The following is a 20,743-nucleotide window of genomic DNA, read 5'->3' as shown; positions in this document are numbered from 1 at the left end:
TGCACAATGCCACCAAAAAAGAACGTCATGGCAGAGGAGGAGGTAGAGGAGAAGAAATATCAACTATTGCAAAACAAAAAAAAAAACTGCTAATGGACATGATGGGACAAATCAAAGATCTGCAAAAACAAAACGCAGAAAAAGATAAAAAAATAGCAGTGTTGGAGACCCGGGTTGCTGATCTGGAGCAGTACTCTCGCATGAACGATCTCATCATCTGCGGACTGGAGACCAGACCCAGGTCTTATGCGAGAGCTGCTGAGTCTACAAGTGGAGAGCCCACTGAGGCTGATCTGGACTCCATAGAGAGACAGGTCATCTCCTTCCTAGACAGCAAAGGAATAAAAGTGAATGACAAAGACATTGAAGCATGTCATCCTCTCCCCCGAAAAAATAAAAATGAAAAACCACCCATAATAATCCGCTTTGTGAACAGAAAACAAAAAATTGCACTTCTCCAGCAAGGGAGGAAGCTGAAAGGTACCAGTGTGTACATAAATGAACATTTAACAAAAAAAAACTCTGACATTGCACGACAGGCCCGCCTTCTGAGGAAAACAGAACAAGATACAGTCAACATGGACAGCAAACTGCAGAGTTTACATAAAACTCAAAGGAGCACCAGAGGTGGCCAAGGTGCTGGCCATCAGAGAGATCACCGAGCTGGACAAATACCAGTGATGACAACACACTCAAACACACCTTGCCATACCCTAGATGCACTTAAATGAATTACTCTATGGCTGAAACAACAATGACACTCGATAAGGATTATACATTTCCATTCAGCGACATAGAGGATGAGGATTTGGCTGAAATAGGACCACCAGACTGCGTGAGGAGTGGACATCGAAACTATGAACAACTCAACTTAAAAACCTTTGACTACACTGAACACAAAATGTACGAGATGGAGAATGGCATCGATCCAGAAAATCACCACTACAATAACATTGACTGCAGCTGTGAGTACTATACAGATGAACAATTTAAATGCAATATAACAATGAACGGAACATTCTCAATAATTCACTTCAACAGCAGAAGTCTGAACAGCAATTTCACGAAAATTAAGGACGACTTGAAACAATTCACCATGTTTGATGTAATAGCAATATCAGAAACTTGGCTGGACAATGAGAAGGAAACTGATGTGAAACTTGAAGGTTATGAGATATTTACAACAAACAGAATATACAAAAAAGGAGGAGGAGTGGCCCTATATGTGAAAAATGAATTAAGATGTAAAAAAATAGAGGGTATGTCAATAAAAATAGAAAATATTATGGAATGTGTTACTGTAGAAATAGACATGGAGAGAGCAAAGAATATAATAATAAGCTGCATCTATAGGACACCAGGTTCTTGTATTGAAATGTTTAATGATACTGTTACTGAGATGTACGATAAGCTGAATGATAAAAAAAAAAATGCTTTTTGTTTGTGGTGACTTCAACATTGACCTGTTAAACTCACATGATCATAGTAAGACGAAAAACTTCATTGGTACATTGTACAGTATAAGTTTAATCCCTATTATCTTAAAGCCAACTAGAATAACAACCAACAGTGCAACACTAATAGATAACATCTTTACCAATGCAACTGAGAAAAGAATAACAAGTGGACTGCTACTCGGTGATATAAGTGATCACCTTCCTGTTTTTACAACCCTACAGTACTCCTCTCACAACAAAACCCAGAATAATGCTGACACTTACAAGATGACCCGACATAGAACACCAGAAGCTATAGAGGCCCTTAAAAGGGACTTAAGGGAGCAAAGATGGACAGAAGTTTATCTAAATAATAATCCAAATACAGCATATGAGAAATTTCTGTACATTTTACCACCCTATATGATAAACACTGCCCTACAAGAACAAGAAGTAAGAAAAAATATGAGGACAAACCCTGGATCACTAGGGGACTTGAAAATGCCTGTAAAAAGAAAAACTTATTATATAAACAGTACCTAAAAGCTAGAACAAAGGAAGCAGAAAATAAATACAAAAAATATAAAAATAAATTAATAAATATAATGAGACTCAGTAAGAGGGATTATTACCACAAACAGTTAGAACAGCATAGAAACAATACACAGGGTATATGGAAAGTGCTTGATAGTATAATTAAAGATTATTAAAGATAATCGACCAATCATAACTGAAACAAAACAAACCGCACATGAATTTAACAATTATTTTGTCAATGTTGGTTATAATTTAGCAAAAGAAATTGTGGACCCAGTGCTGAAAAATGATATAGATGAAAATATTATTAGTATAAACCCTAACACCATTTTTTTGAAGAAAATCACAGAGAAGGAACTAACTGATGTGGTAAACAATTTCAAGAATAAAAAATCCACAGACTGTAATGATATTGATATGGCATTAGTTAAAAATATTATAGATAGTATAGCTAGACCTCTGACCCACATCTGCAACCAGTCACTTCAAACAGGTACATTTCCAAACCAAATGAAAATAGCAAAAGTCATTCCAATATACAAAAATGGCGATAAACACCACTTACCAACTACAGACCAATTTCTCTTCTTCCTCAGTTTTCAAAAATCCTAGAAAAACTATTTATCCATAGATTTGACAATTTCATAGAAAAACAAAATTTATTAAGTGAACATCAATACGGGTTCAGAACCAATCGATCAACCACAATGGCAGTAATGGATCTGGCAGAAAAAATAACAACAGCAATAGACAAGAAGGAATATACAGTAGGGGTATTTATAGATTTAAAAAAGGCTTTTGACACCATCGACCACAATTTACTCCTGAGAAAACTGGACAGATATGGGATCAGAGGGATAGCTTACTCATGGGTCAGAAGCTATCTGGACAGTAGACAACAATATGTGCAACTAAATGATGAAAAGTCTGATTTACTAAGGGTCACATGTGGGGTTCCCCAAGGTTCTGTGCTGGGTCCAAAGTTATTTATTTTATATATTAATGATATTTGTAATGTGTCCAGGCTGTTACATTTGTTTTGTTTGCTGATGACACGAATTTACTGTACTCTGGATTAGATCTGGGGCACCTTCTGGATACAGTGGAGAAAGAACTAGCAACCTTGAAACGATGGTTTGATATAAATAAACTGTCATTAAATTTAAATAAAACCAAATACATAATATTTGGATACCGAAAAATTCAAAATCAAACACACATAATGATAAATAATACTGAAATAGAGAGAGTCTTTGAAAATAAATTTTTAGGCATTATTATAGACCACAGACTAAACTGGAAACCACATATAAACTATATTAAGCATAAAATATCAAAATCTATTGCAATATTGAACAAAACAAAATACATACTCCCCAGAAATTCATTACATCTATTGTATCGCTCGCTCATAGAACCATACATTACTTACAGCGTGGAGGTCTGGGGACACACTTGCAAAACAGTCACAAATCCAATTTTTAGATTACAAAAAAGAGCAATAAGAATAATAAACAGAGCTGCTTATCGGGAACATACAAACATATTATTCATAAATTCACAGGCCCTAAAATTTATTGATTTGGCTGATTTTAAAACAGCACAAATCATGTATAAAGTGAATAACAAAATGCTTCCAGAAACTATCCAGAAGATGTTCCAGATCAGAATGAATAAATACCAACTGAGAGGGAGTTGCATGTTCAAAAAAAACAAAGGCAAGAACAAATGTAAAACAAAGATGTATATTGGTAAAAGGTGTCAATCTATGGAATAATTTCGAAATAGAAATGAAACTATGTAATACGCTTAATAGCTTTAAAAAGCTTTTTAAAAATAATATTATTAGTAAATATAAAACAGAATTATGAACACAAGTGTACTTATGGACTGCCTAGGGACCCTTTGCACATTTATGCATGTTTCTGTTTTTGTGTCTTTCATTTACTTAATTTCATTATTTAAGTGAGCTGGCAAAATCTTAGCAATGTAAGAAGGATAGGCAAAATAAGCTAAGGCTTCAGCCTATTCCTTTTCGGTCAGTGTCTATTTGTATATATTATATATTTGGTTTGGTTTTCCACTGAAATGAAATGAAATATTGTTTATTGTTTAAATACTTGTGCATAAGTATTTGTTTATTCATAGGTATATTTGATTTCTGCCGCTTGAAAATGACCGAAATAAACATTCATTCATTCATTCATTATATTGCAGCACACTTAATTTTTTTTATAATTGTATATAGAAGTCTATATATACTTTTCTATTTTATTTTTATCTTATTTTACTTGCACAGTGCTGAGTAGTTGCTATCACATTTCACTGCTGCTGTACATGTACATTCATGCATGTAACAAATAAAAATCTTTAATTCTGAATCTTGATATGTTTGTAAATGTAAATTATTGACAAATTTGCTTCCCAGAAGGAGGGATGATCGAAATTTCTGAACCAGTGACGCAACAGCTGCACATTTTAGAGCTGTGTAATGTACTTGAGCATGTTTATTTTTATTAATTTATTGATTTAATTTTGTTTTTTTGTTTGTTTGTTTGTTTGTTTGTTGTATGTCTAACACTGCACCCATATAAATGACCACCAGCTGCCATGGCTTTTTATGTCAAGAAAAATGCTGCACCCATACTCAGTGTCAATAATAATATATTTAGCAATACTGAGTTGTGTTTAATATGATGAGAGACAAAAGGAAAGACAATGTACAAATGATGAAATGCAAAGTGAGAGTTTTTATTAAACAGTTTGATTATTGAGGAGAAAGTGGACAGGAGGCCTGCAGCATAAAAGCATCAGATTCAGGATTTTCCTCATCTGTGTCAGTCAGTCTGAAGGTGTTGGCTTCAGATCCGCTGCACAGAGGCTCAGTCTAATTGCAGGATGCGTTACATCAAGTTTCAGGAAACAGATTGAAAAGAAAAAATTAACAGAAAGAATGTTTCTAAAAATCAAATTCAAAGTCCAGTCAACCGTTAAAAATCCAACCTGACAATCTGACAGCTGCACAAACTCAGAACCAGGAGCAAACGTCCTCGTTGGAGTTGATATGCGATTGAATACACCATCTCCTATGTAATATATATATATGTGTGTGTGTGTGTGTGTGTGTGTATATATATTATCTTTCATTACATTGCCAAACTTTTTTTTTGTTGTTTCATTGCTTTATCAAATGTGTTCCCACTTTCTTTGGAAAGTCCTCTATACATGTTCAACAAAGTGTCAGTAAGTTAAATATTAACGAGAGCTCAGAAGAATTTCAATGCGACATAAATCAGATTTCAGCAAAACATTGGCACATCTGTTGACATTCTCCATTTGCTGAATTTGAACAAACATTATTATGAAGCCCACCAAAGTTCTGGTCAAGACCCGCCCACAGGATCAAGGTTGTGTCAATCCTGTTCCAGTGAATGGGCAACAGGCCAACAAACGTCCTGACCAATCACAGCGCTGGTGGGCGTGTCTTGCAGTGGGATCCATAATAACACCTCACAGGCATGATGTTGCAATGTAATTTAATACATATAAATATTCTACTGAACTCTTGTTAATATTTCACTTATATATCAAATAACTATCTAATGAAAGTCTCTCCAATATATCTGCTTACTGATACTGATCAACTGAAGTTATGAGATCATTAGATTGAGTTTTTGTCATTTTTTTCTCCATCCATGCTCGTGATTTAACAAGCAGTTATAATTGGTGGGTAATTTGAAGCAAAATGCTGAGAGAGCTTTAATTTCCTCAACATGTTCCTGGCCATGTTTATTGCTTTGAGTCCAGCCAAGATCACATGACAACTATTGGTTTCCCTTCCAGCACTGATTGGAAAATTGGTACTGGAAGGGAAACGCCAAAGAAGAGGTTAAAAAAAAAAAAGGACACCTTTCATAATTTTTTGTGATAATAACATACACCACCAAAACATCAAATTTTCACTGCAGTTTTCCATGCTTCTATACTACAACAACAAACCATCAATTTTTTGTTAGAGCGTTTTCAAAAGCTTTTCAAAAGGTTTCCAGTGGATGAAAACATTGTTTTAGTTTGGACAGAATGACAAAATCAAGAAGTAGACATGCATTCTCTGATTTTTTCATATAAGTGTGGATTTGGACAAAATTCAGTCCGTTTGAATTTTATTGGAAGGCCGCTGTTGTTTCACTCTGCAGTTGTTTGGTCTGAATACGGTTGATTAATGCGATCACATCTGAGATGTTACACAATTTCACTTTTTGTTAAATCAGCTGTGGTCAGTTTGTCGGTTGGTGTTTAGTCGTGATGCCTGTCGTCCATCAGTCGTCTGGAGGCGTCTGTCAGCCATTCCGCTGCAGGAGTGAGTAAATCTTATCAAGAGATTCCTTCAAGGTGCTGATGGCGGGCAGAGGTTCAGACACAAATTTCTTGATGTCCTGACTGAAGGTCGGAATTTGGTTCTTACATGTGTATCCATCGTAACCGTCTGGACATTCACACACCCATTGGTTGGACTCAAACTGCATCTGACATGTGCCACCATTCATACACTGAGCGTCAGAACTGCAGAGATCCGTTCTTCCTGAGTAATACAAGGAGATCGAGCCTGTGTATGAACTGTACCATGAACAGTCTTGTTGGTAGTTGGGTGGGGGAAACAGAGCAGATTTCTTTTCATAAGAGATATGCATCAGTTTGACATAAGACATAAAATAGATAGGTCGGAATAAGGGCCTATTTGCAGAATAGCCTACAGTTAATGATGTGGCGTGCTGAACGGGGCAAATTTTGCCATTTCCTTTGATTTCAGCAAACCTGTCATCGCAGGTTTTCTTGGGAATGCATTTCAAGACTTCGTCCCTATTGGTCCCATATGACCCAATATTGGTTTCACCCACGGCGACGGTGATCTTCTCCATTGGGATTACAGTGAAACCATCTGTTTTGTCAGGGTAGTCCTGCTTCGTGTCGTACACCACCACCACCCAGCTGTACCAGAAGTACTTCTTGTCCAGAGCCCATTTGATCTGTCTAGCAATTTCTTCTTTGTTACTGTAGCTGTATTTTTTGCTGATCTCCACCACGTCCATCTTCACGTACTTCTTGTAGTTGCTCTTGCAATAGTTCACAGCTTCTTTCTCAGCACTGATGATTTTTTTCAGCATTGAGGCGTATTCAGCTGCCTTAACTGACGGGTCGAAACCCATTAGACTCCAGTAGACCTGGTTGAGGAACATCCCCCTATACATCAGGCTGTTGAAATAGATGCTGTACATGCCTATGTCAGTAATGCTACATTTAGACTTCCTGGTCAGGATGTCGAGCAGGTTCTTGCTGAGAGACGTGCCCCTGACGGTCAGGTAGTGGTAGAGGCTGGCTACGCTGCCTTCAGTGGCCGTGTTCTCATAGAAGGTGGTGAACATCTCAGCCAGACGAATCTTTTTCTCTTCACTCTGTGCTGGCATGGAACTCTTGAAGATCTCATTGAAGTTCTTCCAGGCGTTGAGGATGCGGACCTCGTCCTGAGAATAGACGCTGGCGTAGTTGTGCCATTCCACATCCGTTGCCAGGTTGGAGATCTCCATGGAGAGAGAGTCCAGCTTCCTGTTCACCTCATCCAGATCAGCCTGCAGCTGGTCTGTGGGGCTCTCCTGAGGAATGAAGGCCAAGATGATGTTGACAAAGGAGAACATCAGACCTAAAACACTCGGCAACATGCTCATGCCCTGCGCAATCTTCTTTGTTATGCCTGCCAGCGTTCTTGTGGTCTGAGCCATATCAAACGAATCTTTGACTAAAGCCAGAGCGACTTTTCCTCCCTCTAAAACTTCCCTTGTTTTCTCTTGAGTAAAGTAGGGCAGGGCTCTCTTGACCCTGGTGTGGGGTCGAGAATTGGTGTAGTTGAAGGTGGGGTCATGTGACAGAGCAGAGGTGGTTGTCCAGTAGAGGAGGGTTAAGAAGACCAACAGCAACGACGCACGTAGGAACGCCATCTCTGCAACACAGACAACATCATATTATTGACATCCAAGAATCAAACCAGCTAGCAAACAAGATGCTGCTTTGTTTATGTTGTTGTGGAACACCTTAAAGTGCAAGGACTTGTGGGAGTTTATTTTAAAAACAACACCTATTGTTTTGAAGGTTTGCAGACAGACACACAGTTTGTAGCTGGTTGCTGATCATTTGCACATCTATAGGTTGTCCTGTAAGAACAATTACAGGAACAGCCAAAGCCAAAGAAAATTTCAAAAAACAAACAAATAAACAAAAAGGTTCTATGAGAGAAGGAAAAGACATGTCTGGGCCTCTGGGACCGTCCTTCAGATCTCCAGCGGTGGAGCGAGGACCACATCCTGCTACTCAGGTCGAAGCAGGTTGTCAATTCTTTTAAAGGTGCATTGTGCAAAACTGTGGAGGGTTGATTAAAGTGAGGATCCTCTGGACCGGCAAATGTGCAGTAATTCTGTTTGATTCTAACTCATTAAATGTTCCACAATTTGTCAGTCTGGGATGGTCCAGCTCAAAAAACAAAGCAAAGCAAAGCAAAGCAAAGCAAAGCAAAGCAAAACAAAACAAAACAAAACAAAACAAAACAAAACAAAAAAACAAACAATAAACCAAACAAAAAAAAAAAAAACAAAGCTGCTCAGCTCCAGTAACGCGTAAGTGAAGGTATAACCAGGCTGGTCTGAGGTCTGAGGTTAAATCATCCATGGAAGAAAACTTGTGCTATGCTGCCCTCTAGGGGTGGAAATTTAATGCATGTTGCACTTTTGGCCACGCCCACTCTGGGACGTGGTCTCAGGTGTTTCCATCAGCTGTCGGTGGCTTCTACATGCGGTGACATCACTGAGTGGGCGTGGCCAGTGCAACATTCCTGACAGTTTCCACCCCTAGAGGGCAGTGCAGCACCAGTTCTGTGCTGGTGCTGACTCACTCTTTAAAGAGCATAAACACACTGCTGCATGTAGCACCATGTAGCAGCCCTGGCCACGCCCACTCAGTGATGTCACAGTGAGGATTATCCATCAGGCGTCAGTGGTAAGGTCTATTGACACCTGATGCCTAAAAACAAAATATTACAAATAATAATGATAATAATAATAATGAGATGAGATGAGATATACTTTATTGTCCCACAAGGGGAAATTTGTCTTGAGCAAAAGTGCACTTATTCCACATCAGCAAATAATAATAATAATTATAATAATAAAGCTAAGTTTTATCATATTAATATAACCTCCTTTTATATTTTTGTTACATTGTTTTGCACAAAACATTTTTGTTGATTAGGGTTGGTTAGGATAGGGTAGGATAGGGTTAGAGTTAGGATTTGTTTGTTTGTTTGTTTGTTTGTTTGTTTGTTGACTTCATGCCGAGACAGTGAGTGCTGGTTACACATGGTGCACTGTCACCATGAAGAACCTGCTTCTTTCTGTGTGGTCAGAAACACTGACAACAAAAAACTAAAATGGCATTATTTGTTAGCTTGCAGCAGGTTGTAGCATAATTATACTAAATAGAAAATAAAAAGATAATAAATTCCTAAATTTCCTAAAACAACATACTTTGCTTGCACATTAAATCATTGTGTAGTGCCAAGTGCAGCCCCACACACTGACACTTCCTTTATTTTAAATTCTCCAAACATTTTCCATTAATTACACCATTTGAAACATTGAAAAATATTTTAACATTTCTTTAAATGCTTGAGAAATAATTCATGCATTTTGGGGTTCATCACGCTGTCTCCTCACTCTTTTCTAAACTGGAGGATTGTAAATATTAAGAGTTCAAGAAAAGACATTCCAGTTTTTTTTGTTTTTTTAAGCTTCTTGGTGACGTGTTGAGTTGTGGTCTTTTATTCTGTCAGGCTCGGTGGAATCGTGGCGGTGCAGTGAAGGAGCTTAGAAATTGTGTGTGCAGATATTTTGTTGGACTCTGGAGTCAAACTGATGTCGAGGCCGTGGTCACATGTCAACATTTCCATTCAGATCTTACAGACAGATTTACAGAAAACTCTAGATGAAGAAACAGCTTTTGATGGAGAAAATGTCATGTTGTGAAAAACGCTGCAGCAGAGAGCAGCAGCTCCAGCTGTTACACCTGTGCACCTGGACTGGAAGCTGCAGTGTTTAATGCGTCTCTCAGCAGCATCAGATAAACTTCAGATGACTAAATAAATCTTATAATGAAGACATTTTTCTTTTCAGGGGGATTTGAGCTTGAGAATTAACCCTTTGAATCCTGAACACACTGGCTTGACTTCTGTCAAAAATATCGGAAAAAAAGCAATGAGCAATTAACCAAGACATAACTGAAAATTTAAAGAAGTTTGTAAAAGCTTATCACCTGGATGTTGAATAAACAAATAAATGTAAAAAAAACAAACAAAAAATGTGAAATAGAAAAAAAGTACATGGAAAAAAGCTATTAATTATCCAACAAAATAGGAAAATGCCCAAGAAACCATGTTTATAATCATTATAATGAAATGTTTATTAAATATCTATTTATTTATTTATTTAGCTATTTTTGGGGGATATCATGTTAAGTTGCTTATTGGCTTCTCTGGAAAATAGCTTTTTTAAAAAAGAAGAAAAATGACTGAGCCATTAAAAAAATGAAATTGAAAACAGAGTAAAACAGAGGAGGGAGTATGTCCTCAAAGACATGTTTATATATCAGTAATGTTTTACTGATTTGTTGGGTCATTGCTTGTGAAGCTGCTCGTTGGCTTCCTCCCATGTTTTAGAAAGAAATCAAATGAATCTGCTCATGTTTCAAAGGGTTAACTCTCATCCTCTGAATAAATAAAAGTAAACTCACTTGCAAAGGGTCTTCAAGCGTCTCGATGAAAAGGACAAACTTCTGGAAGATTGAAAAGTGTCACAAAGCAAAAGGTGTGAAGAGCCTCTGACAGAGAGCGGCGCCTCCTGGTGAAACTCTGGGGGTTAAATGTCCTGCAGGTTCCCCTTTCAGCAGGTCAGCAGGTCAGATCCAGATCTGCTCAGGTTCCTCCTCTGGTTCTGCTTCACATCTCCATCTTCTATCTTCCTCACAGCAGCTGCTAGTTGCTTCCTGTTTACATGTCAGAAAGACTCCTGTCTCTGACGCTGCACATTTCTCAATCTAACACACTGACACAACACACTGCATCTCACACCTGTGATATGATACTGATCCTGCCTGATGAGCCTTAAGATGATTTAGTTCAAGATTCACCAGCAGACGAGCTGAAGCCAACATCAACATGCAACGCCGTCCCAAGAGCATTCAAGAAAATTACATATTGTTAAGATGGAAAAAGACTAAAAACAAATCTAATAATGATGATATTTGTGCTTTCAGTCTGCACTGACTTCAGCTTTTTTACACAATCCCTGCATGTGTTTAAAATCCCACTGATTCCACCAGTTTGAACATACCTCTCATGTCTGTTGAGCTTTGTTTTTTACTTGTCATTGATTTTCTTCTAATTTTCAAGTTAATTTCTTGCAACTTTTTGCTCATTTCTTGCTGAATTTTGCCTCATTTCGTTCTCAGTTGCTCCTCTCCTTTTTCTCATGTTTTTGAAAGAAATCAAATGAATCTGCTAGAGCCCAGGCTGCAGCCCCTGTTCCTGTTCCCAGAAGTCGGGTGGCAGCAGTCCCAGCCTCAGTCTCTGGAGCCGGTGTGCCAGTCTCGGTCCCGGGTCTCAGAGTCGGTACGGCAGCCTCGGCCTCCCAGCGCCGAGTCGCCGCCGAGCGTCACGGATGCAGCATCACAGTCGTGGCAGGGCCTTCGCTCCCAGGTGTCTCAGAGGCATCGCTCTCCAGTGTCTCAGAGCTGCAAGCTCTGCCTCCTGGTTCTTGATCGTGATGCCCACCGGCCGGGTGCTGTGTCCCGGGTCACCCGCTCTCTGTCCGTCTGTCAGACCTCTGTCGGCCTGGCCTCAGCTCCGGCCGTCCCCTGGAGGCCCCCTGCTGGCCTTGCAGCCAGGTTCGATTATGCACTGTTGTGGTCTGGCCTCCTCCTCCCCTGTTTTTGGACGGTCATTCATCCTTGTTGACTGGCGGCTGTGAGGACCTTGGTGGGGGTGGGGGGGTGAGTTTGGGTGGGGGATTCTGTCATGGCTCTGTTTGGGACTCCTTTATTTCAGTTGTCTCCTTGTGTTTTTGTGACAGTCTGGGTTTTCTCTGCATTTTGTATTTTACCTGCTCTGTGTGTCCGTCGTGTCCTCCAGGTGCTCCGCCCGGCTGGTTTTCTGCTGCTCTGTGTTCAGTCTCGTTAATCCTGCCTTGATCCCAGTGTCTCCCAGCCAATCAGCTCCCTTCATGTTCCTCTGCGCTGTCACCTGTGTCTCGTTAGTTAATCAGTTCAGTTTGTATTTAAACCCTGTGCTTAGTCCAGTTTTGGTCAGTTCATTGTTGGCTTGTGTTGTATTTGTTTGCCTATTTTGCAGAATGAAGAGGTCCTCTATGTTTCTGTCATAAGTTTATATCAAATACATTAAACTGTGTAAGCCTTCCTGCCTGGCCTACTGTATTTGGGTCCTCTTGTTGTGCTCCACATCACAGAAGTTCCCCTTTCAGCAGGTCAGCAGGTCAGATCCTGATCTGCTCAGGTTCCTCCTCTGGTCCTGCTTCACATCTCCATCTTCTATCTTCCTCACAGAAGCTGCTAGTTGCTTCCTGTCCACATTTCAGAAAGATTCTTGTCTCTGACGCTGCACATTTCTCAATCTAACACACTTACACAACACACTGCATCTCACAACACTGATATGATGCCACGCCACCGTCCCTGCAAAGAGGAGTCCAAACATAATTGAACACTATATTAACAATTGCACTATTAATGGAAATATCCAATTTAACATTAACAAGCCCAAATAGCCTGATGTGACATGATGATGGCACTAGATGAAAAAGCAATCTTAGCGTCTGTGTTGCTTGGCAACCGTTCTGTCCACACTGTCTTGCTTGGTGGAAGAATGAATAGTTCTCAATTTTATTGTTGCATTATTACCACTAAATTATTGATTTTTTTTCTTGTGTGTTTATTTTATGGGCCATATGTAGGGTAACCGTTTAATAAAAGCAATAAACCCCTTGAAGCTTTGGGATACAGTGATTTTACAACGGCTGAGGGGCGTCGTTAGATTAGAACGCCCCTCAGCCGTTGTAAAATCACTGTAACCCGCAGCTTCTCGGGACTTATTGCGTCGTCTTCTTCTTCTCTCACATAAAAAAAAACACCTGTGCATCAGCAATAATAGTCCCCAGTAATTCACTTCCGTCTTGGCTTTTTTGTTTGCATCGTTGCTTTTTTTTATTTGCAACGCAGCGTTTTTCTTTTTTATTTGCAGAGATGGTGGTTCTCGGCCACCGTAGTTTTGAGAGCCATCGTCAGTGATTTAAGGTCACTGATGAATGATGTGGTAAATCATGTACCCACCGACTACCTCCAGTTTCACGTTCATCCATGCATGAATCGTTTGCTTCTGTCTGATTCGCTCAGTTGACCAATCGTGCTTAAGACTAATGTAAGAACCGCCCACCTCATTAACATACGACACAGAAATACAGAAATAAATAAATGTGGAAATGTAGAAATACAGAAATAAATGTAGGAATAAATAAATAAATAAATTTGAAATAAAAGAAGGAATAAATAAATAAATAAATAATGTAGAAATAAATAAAAATATAAGTAAATAAATGTAAAAATAAATATATAAATATATACATAAATGTATAATTACACAAATAAATAAATAAATGCATGAATAAAAACAGAAATAAATAAATAAATACATGTAGAAATATTTATAAATTTAATTATTTATGCATTTATATATTTATATGCGCATTTATTTATTTATATATTTATTGTTTTGTCATTTTTCGTCCTTCATAGTTGGTGGACCTCAGCTCAGCATTTAATACAGTCATGCCCCAAAAACTGGTAACGAAACTGACCAACTTGGGGTTAGGCAGTTCACTGTGCACATGGATACTGGATTTCCTCAGGAACAGACCTCAGAGCATCAGGGTGGGAGATCGCACCTCCTCCACAATCATCCTGAACACTGGAACTCCACAGGGGTGTGTCCTCAGCCCCCTCCTGCTCCCCCACCCACCCCACAAACACCATCGTCAAGTTCGCTGACGACACCACCATCGTAGGACTGATTAAGAACAACAATGAGTCAGCCTACAGGGAGGAGGTCAAACACTTGACTGACTGGTGCCTCCATAACAACCTGGACCTCAACACAGCCAAAACCAAGGAGATCATATTGGATTTTAGGAAATACAAAAAGGCTGTGCTCCCTACTCTCTCCATTAAAGGAGAAGATGTTGAGAGGTTGGAGAGTTTCAAGTTCCTTGGAGTCCACATATCAGCCAACCTCACCTGGTCTGTCCACACCTTGTATCAGGTGAGAAAGGCCCACCAGCGTTTTTATTTCCTCAGGAAGCTAAAGCAGGCTTACCTCCCTCACCCCCTGCTGGTGAACTTGTACAGGGCATCCATTGAGTCCATCCTAACCTACTGTTGTGCAACCAGTATTTATTATATCTAACTTTTTTACATCTACTGTATGTACTGTTATTTCTACTATACATACTGTTTATTACTGTATAAATTGTTATTGCACTTTCTATTTATATAAAGTCTGCTTTCGCTGTTTGTAGAGCTGCTAAACCAATTATGTCACCATTGTCACCAACAGTAATGTTGGTGACAATGTTAACAGTGACACTGAAGGATTCTTATCTTCTTATCTCATCATATTTCTTAAGACACCTCAAGAAATAGAGCATCTGATGTGCTTTCTTAATAAGGTGAACAGTGACATCTAGTGGTCATCTCTTTTATCAGCTGAACAAAAGAAGCTAAAACAGCTCAGCAGTGAATGGACTGTGTGGTTTGGTAATGACTGATTAACGGTCAGTGTGTGTGTGTGTGTGTGTGTGTGTGTGTTGGTGTGTCACAGAAGGAGAACACAGCTCTTCATTACGTGTGTGAGAGGAAAAGCCATTTCCTGGTTCCTCTGCTGCTGGAGAGAAATGCCGACGCCACGATAAAGAATAACGTACGTACGTGACGGCCAAGGCGTTTCTGTGCACCCGTGATGTCGTGAGTTTGATTCCCCGTCTCACTTTCATCATGTTGTTTTACTCCCATCTGTCCTGTCTCACCTCCAGGAGGGCGAGACGGCGCTGGACATCGCCACCAGGCTCAAGTTCAAGAAGATCATCGCCATGTTGAAGAAGACACACTGAGGACGAGGCACACACAGCGCACAGGCATCAGATGTGCACTGTCATGTCCACGCAAACATTAAAGGACAATTCCAGCTTTTGTTTTTGCTAATTTTTTTAAAAAGTGTTTTCCATCCCTTTCACTTCAATTCTTTTAGTTACCAAGAGGACAGGTAATTTTTTTTTTCAGCTTTTCCAAGCCTCTCAGGCTCCGTCTCTCCCACTCAGGTCCAAACTACACATTCATCAGATACATTTATATTTTTATTCTTAACATTCTACAACAATATTAAAGGACCATTCCAGTTAGGTTTTTGTTTTGCCCAGTTTTTATGTTTTTCATCCCTTCAGTGTTAAATATAATAATATAAAGTTCTGTTTTTTTTTTTTTTTTTTTTTTTTTCCAGTCCTCCCCATGGGCTCATTCAGAATCAGAATTACAATCAGAATCAGAAACTGCTGGAGAGTTTTAAATCAGTCAGTAAAGGCAAAACATTGCACAGAATTAAAAAAACAACAAAACAACAACAACAACGAGCATCATCCCAGTTACAATGGGTTTTATGTTTTGTAAAAAGTTCTGCTCACGGCTTCATTTTCAAGTGTGTATTTTGGAGACTTGATGGCAGTGAGCGCTGAACTTATGCTGCCTTTTACAACCGAAGCAAGATAAAACTTAGTGAGCTTTGCCTCACTGCCTGTCTGACCTTGACTTTGTGGATTTGTTGGTTTGCAAAGACATAAAATGGGACCATTTATTCTGGCACCTTGGTTGAGACTGAATCAGATGCCCTTTTCTGTCAGAAAAATACTGCATCCACAACATTCCCACTTCCATAATAATATGTTTAATAATATTTAGTTGTGTTTAATATGATGAAAGACATATTTCAAACTGTGGAGGTCTCATGTTAGAATTAAACGCCTCAATTCATCACAAGAATCAAACACAAGAAAAGACAATGTACACATCATGAAATGCAAAGTGAGAGTTTTTATTAAAGTGTTTGATTATTGATGAGAAAGTGGACAGGAGGCCTGCAGCATAAAAGCATCAGATTCAGGATTTTCCTCATCTGTGTCAGTCAGTCTGAAGGTGTTGGCTTCAGATCCGCTGCACAGAGGCTCAGTCTAATTGCAGGATGCGTTACATCAAGTTTCAGGAAACAGATTTCAAAGAAAAATGAACAGAAAGAATGTCTCAAAAAATTAAAATCCAAAGTCCAGTCAACTGTTAAAAATCCAACCTGACAATCTGACAGCTGCACAAACTCAGAACCAGGAGCAAACGTCCTCGTTGGGGTTGATATGGGATTGAATACGTTATCTCCTATGTAATATATATATATATATATGTGTGTGTGTGTGTGTGCGCTGGTGGGCGTGTCTTGCAGTGGGATCCATAATAACACCTCACAGGCATGATGTTGCAATGTCATTTAAGGCATATAAATATTCTACTGAACTCTTGTTAATATTTCACTTATATATCAAATAACTATCCAATGAAAGTCTCTCCAATATATCTGCTTACTGATACTGATCAGCTGAAGTTATTAGATTATTACATCGAGTTTTTGTCATTTTTTTCTCCATCCATGCTGGTGATTTAACAAGCAATTATAATTGGTGGGTAATTTGAAGCAGAATGCTGAGAGAGCTTTAATTTCCTCAACATGTTCCTGGTCATGTTTATTGCTTTGAGTCCAGCCAAGATCACATGACAACTATTGGTTTCCCTCCCAGCACTGATTGGAAAATTGGTACTGGAAGGGAAACCCCAAAGAAGAGGGAATTTTTTTTTTTTTTTTTTTGTAATAGAAACATATTTTTCACATAAATTTTCACTGCAGTCCTCCATGCTGCTACACTACAACAACAAACCATCATTTTTTGTGAGAGGGTTTTCAAAACCTCTGTTTCAAGTGGATGAAAACATTGTTTTAGTTTGGATAGAATGACAAATTCAAGAAGTAAACATGCATTCTCTGATTTCTTCATATAAGTGTGGATTTGGACCAAATTCAGTCAGTTTAAATTTTATTGGAAGCCCGCTGTTGTTTCACTCTGCAGTTATTTGATCTGAATACGGTTGATTAATGTGATCACATCTGAGACGTTACACAATTTCACTTTTTGTTAAATCAGCTGTGGTCAGTTTGTCGGTTGGTGTTTAGTCGTGATGCCTGTCGTCCATCAGTCGTCTGGAGGCGTCTGTCAGCCATTCTGCTGCAGGAGTGAGTAAATCTTATCAAGAGATTCCTTCAAGGTGCTCACTGTGTCACTGACTTTATTCAGCTTGGCGTCCATGGTGCTGATGGCAGGCAGAGGTTCAGACACAAATTTCTTGATGTCCTGACTGAAGGTTGGAATTTTTTTCTCACATGTGTATCCATCGTAACCGTCTGGACATTCACACACCCATTGGTTGGACTCAAACTGCATCTGACATGTGCCACCATTCATACACTGAGCGTCAGAACTGCAGAGATCCGTTCTTCCTGAGTAATACAAGGTGAGTGAGCCTGTGTATGAACTGTACCATGAACAGTCTTGTTGGTAGATGGGTGTAGGAAACAGAGCAGATTTCTTTTCATAAGAGATATGCATCAGTTTGACATGAGACATAAAATAGATAGATCGGAATAAGGGTCTATTTCCAGAATAGCCTACCCTTAATTCTCGATTTTGCACATAAGGGCAATCGTTGCCACTTCCTTTGATTTCAGCAAACATGTTACTGCAGGTTGTCTTGGGAATGCAATCATAGACTTCCAAACTTTTTATCCCATATGACTCAAGAGTGGTATAACCCACGGCGACGGTGATCTTCTCCATTGGGATTACAGTGAAACCATAAGTTTCATCAGGGTACTTCTGCTTTGTGTCATACACCACCACCACCCATTCATACCAGAAGTACTTCTTGTCCAATGCCCATTTTATCTGTCTAGCAATTTCTTCTTTGTCACTGTTGCTGTGTTTTTTGCTGATATCCACCACCTCCTTCTTCATGTACTCCTCATACTTGCTCTTGCAATTGTTCACAGCTTCTTTCTCAGCATTGACGATTTTTTTCATCATTGAGGTGTATTCAGCTGCCTTGACTGACAGGTTGAAACCCATCAGACTCCAGTAGACCTGGTTGAGGAACATCCCCCTATACATCAGGCTGTTGAAATAGATGCTGTACATGCCTATGTCAGTAATGCTACATTTAGACTTCCTGGTCAGGATGTCGAGCAGGTTCTTGCTGAGAGACGTGCCCCTGACGGTCAGGTAGTGGTAGAGGCTGGCCACGCTGCCTTCAGTGGCCGTGTTCTCATAGAAGGTGGTGAACATCTCAGCCAGACGGATCTTTTGCTCCTCGCTCTGTGCTGACATTGAAATCTTGAGGATGTCATTGAAGTTCTTCCAGGCATTGAGGATGCGGACCTCGTCCTGAGAGTAGACACTGGCGTAGTTGTGCCATTCCACATCCGTTGCCAGGTTGGAGATCTCCATGGAGAGAGAGTCCAGCTTCCTGTTCACCTCATCCAGATCAGCCTGCAGCTGGTCTGTGGGGCTCTCCTGAGGAATGAAGGCCAAGATGATGTTGACAAAGGAGAACATCAGACCTAAAGCACTCGGCAACATGCTCATGCCCTGCGCAATCTTCTTTGTTATGTCTGCCAGCGTTTTTGTGGTCTGCGCCACATCAAACGCATCTTTGACTAAAGCCAGAGCGGCTTTTCCTCCCTCTAAAACTTCCTTTGTTTTCTCTTGAGTAAGGTAGGTCAGGTCCCTCCTGATTCTGGTGGAGGGGCGAGAGTTGGTGTAGTTGACGGTGGGGTCATGTGACAGAGCAGAGGTGGTTGTCCAGTAGAGGAGGGTTAAGAAGACCAACAGCAACGACGCACGTAGGAACGCCATCTCTGCAACACAGACAACATCATATTATTGACATTTAAGAATCAAACCAGCTAACAAGCAAGATGCTGCTTTGTTTATGTTGTTGAGGAACACCTTAAAGTGCAAGGACTTGTGGGAGTTTATTTTAAAAACAACACCTATTGTTTTGAAGGTTTGCAGACAGATACACAGTTTGTAGCTGGTTGCTGATCATTTGCACATCTATAGGTTGTCCTGTAAGAACAATTACAGGAACAGCCAAAGCCAAAGAAAATTTCAAAAAACAAACAAAAAAAACAAAAAGAGTATGATGGCTGTGTTCCTGAAATTTGTGGTTCTATGAGAGAAGGAAAAGACATGTCTGGGCCTCTGGGACTGTCCTTCAGATCTCCAGCGGTGGAGCGAGGACCACAACCTGCTACTCGAAGCAGGTTGTCAGTTCTTTTAAAGGTGCATTGTGCAAAACTGTGGAGGGTTGATTGAAGTGAGGATTCTCTGGACCTGCAAATGTGCAGTAAGCACGTAAAATGATGGTTGAGTCCTCATGGTTCTCATTGTGGAGACCACTGCACTTATTCCACATGTTTTCCAGTTGATTCTTAAGGGTCCTCGCTTCCATCAACGTTCTGCGATTTTTTAACATGTGTTGTATTGGAAATTTGGAAATGACAAAAAAAAAAAATGTACCAGCAAAGTAAAAACAGATTCCTCCTCTCATCTTTACTGACTGACAGTTCATTGTTAACCCCCTAATCCACACAGTTTTCTTTTCTTTTTTCCCTTCATAAAAATAAGTAATGAAATTTATTCAGCTTTTTGACAAATGAAGAAAAGTTTCTAATAGAATTTCCTTTTAGTTAAATATCTGGAAATTTGTCCAAAATTCATGTAAATTTTGCTCAAAATGTGTGTCAAAATTTTAAAAGTCACCTGCCACCTGCTGGACTGTAACTCACTAAATGCTCCACAATTTGTCAGTCTGGGATGGTCCAGCACCAAAAAAAACAAGAAACAAAACAAAGCTGCTCAGCTCCAGTAACACGTGTAAGTGAAGGTATAACCAGGCTGGTCTGAGGTCTGAGGTTAAATCATCCATGGAAGAAAACTTGTGCTGTGCTGCCCTCTAGGGGTTGAACTTTAATGCATGTTGCACTTTTGGCCACGCCCACTCTGGGACGTGGTCTCAGGTGTTTCCATCAGCTGTCGGTGGCTTCTACATGCGGTGACATCACTGAGTGGGCGTGGCCAGTGCAACATTCCTGACAGTTTCCACCCCTAGAGGGCAGTGCAGCACCAGTTCTGTGCTGGTGCTGACTCACTCTTTAAAGAGCGTAAACACACTGCTGCATGTAGCACCATGTAGCAGCCCTGGCCACGCCCACTCAGTGATGTCACAGTGAGGATTATCCATCAGGCGTCAGTGGTAAGGTCTATTGACACCTGATGCCTAAAAACAAAATATTACAAATAATAATGATAATAATAATAATGAGATGAGATGAGATATACTTTATTGTCCCACAAGGGGAAATTTGTCTTGGGCAAAAGTGCACTTATTCCACATCAGCAAATAATAATAATAATTATAATAATAAAGCTAAGCTTTATCATATTAAAAGAACCTCC

The 20,743-nt window shown here is 39.7% G+C and overlaps 2 protein-coding genes across 2 annotated transcripts; both read right to left on the bottom strand.

Moving 5' to 3' along the window:
* Positions 1 to 4,726: 4,726 nt before the first annotated feature.
* Positions 4,727 to 10,927, bottom strand: LOC115377906 (SE-cephalotoxin-like). The gene is made up of 2 exons (XM_030077983.1): positions 10,806 to 10,927; positions 4,727 to 7,968 (listed from the first exon to the last, which is right to left on the bottom strand). The coding sequence occupies exon 2, from the start codon at positions 7,964 to 7,966 to the stop codon at positions 6,314 to 6,316; it is 1,653 nt and encodes a 550-aa protein (XP_029933843.1). The 5' UTR covers positions 7,967 to 7,968; positions 10,806 to 10,927; the 3' UTR covers positions 4,727 to 6,313.
* Positions 10,928 to 17,443: 6,516 nt separating this feature from the next.
* Positions 17,444 to 18,981, bottom strand: LOC115377545 (SE-cephalotoxin-like). The gene is made up of 2 exons (XM_030077356.1): positions 18,044 to 18,981; positions 17,444 to 17,671 (listed from the first exon to the last, which is right to left on the bottom strand). Exons 1-2 carry the CDS (start codon positions 18,866 to 18,868, stop codon positions 17,444 to 17,446), a joined length of 1,053 nt encoding a protein of 350 aa, XP_029933216.1. The 5' UTR covers positions 18,869 to 18,981.
* Between the last annotated feature and the right edge of the window lie 1,762 nt (positions 18,982 to 20,743).

The sequence above is a fragment of the Myripristis murdjan genome, chromosome 19 (assembly GCF_902150065.1).
Source record: "Myripristis murdjan chromosome 19, fMyrMur1.1, whole genome shotgun sequence".
Classification (NCBI taxonomy): Eukaryota; Metazoa; Chordata; class Actinopteri; order Holocentriformes; family Holocentridae; genus Myripristis; species Myripristis murdjan.
This window is presented reverse-complemented; position numbering and strand designations above follow the sequence as displayed.

Bases quoted from the DNA above. Each gene is read 5' to 3' on its own strand.
- LOC115377545 (XM_030077356.1), bottom strand. From the start codon at position 18,868: ATGAGCATGTTGCCGAGTGCTTTAGGTCTGATGTTCTCCTTTGTCAAC. The intron at 17,672-18,043 runs GTGGGTTATACC...GGCACATGTCAG, and splicing joins TGGAGAAGATCACCGTCGCC to ATGCAGTTTGAGTCCAACCA.
- LOC115377906 (XM_030077983.1), bottom strand. From the start codon at position 7,966: ATGGCGTTCCTACGTGCGTCGTTGCTGTTGGTCTTCTTAACCCTCCTC.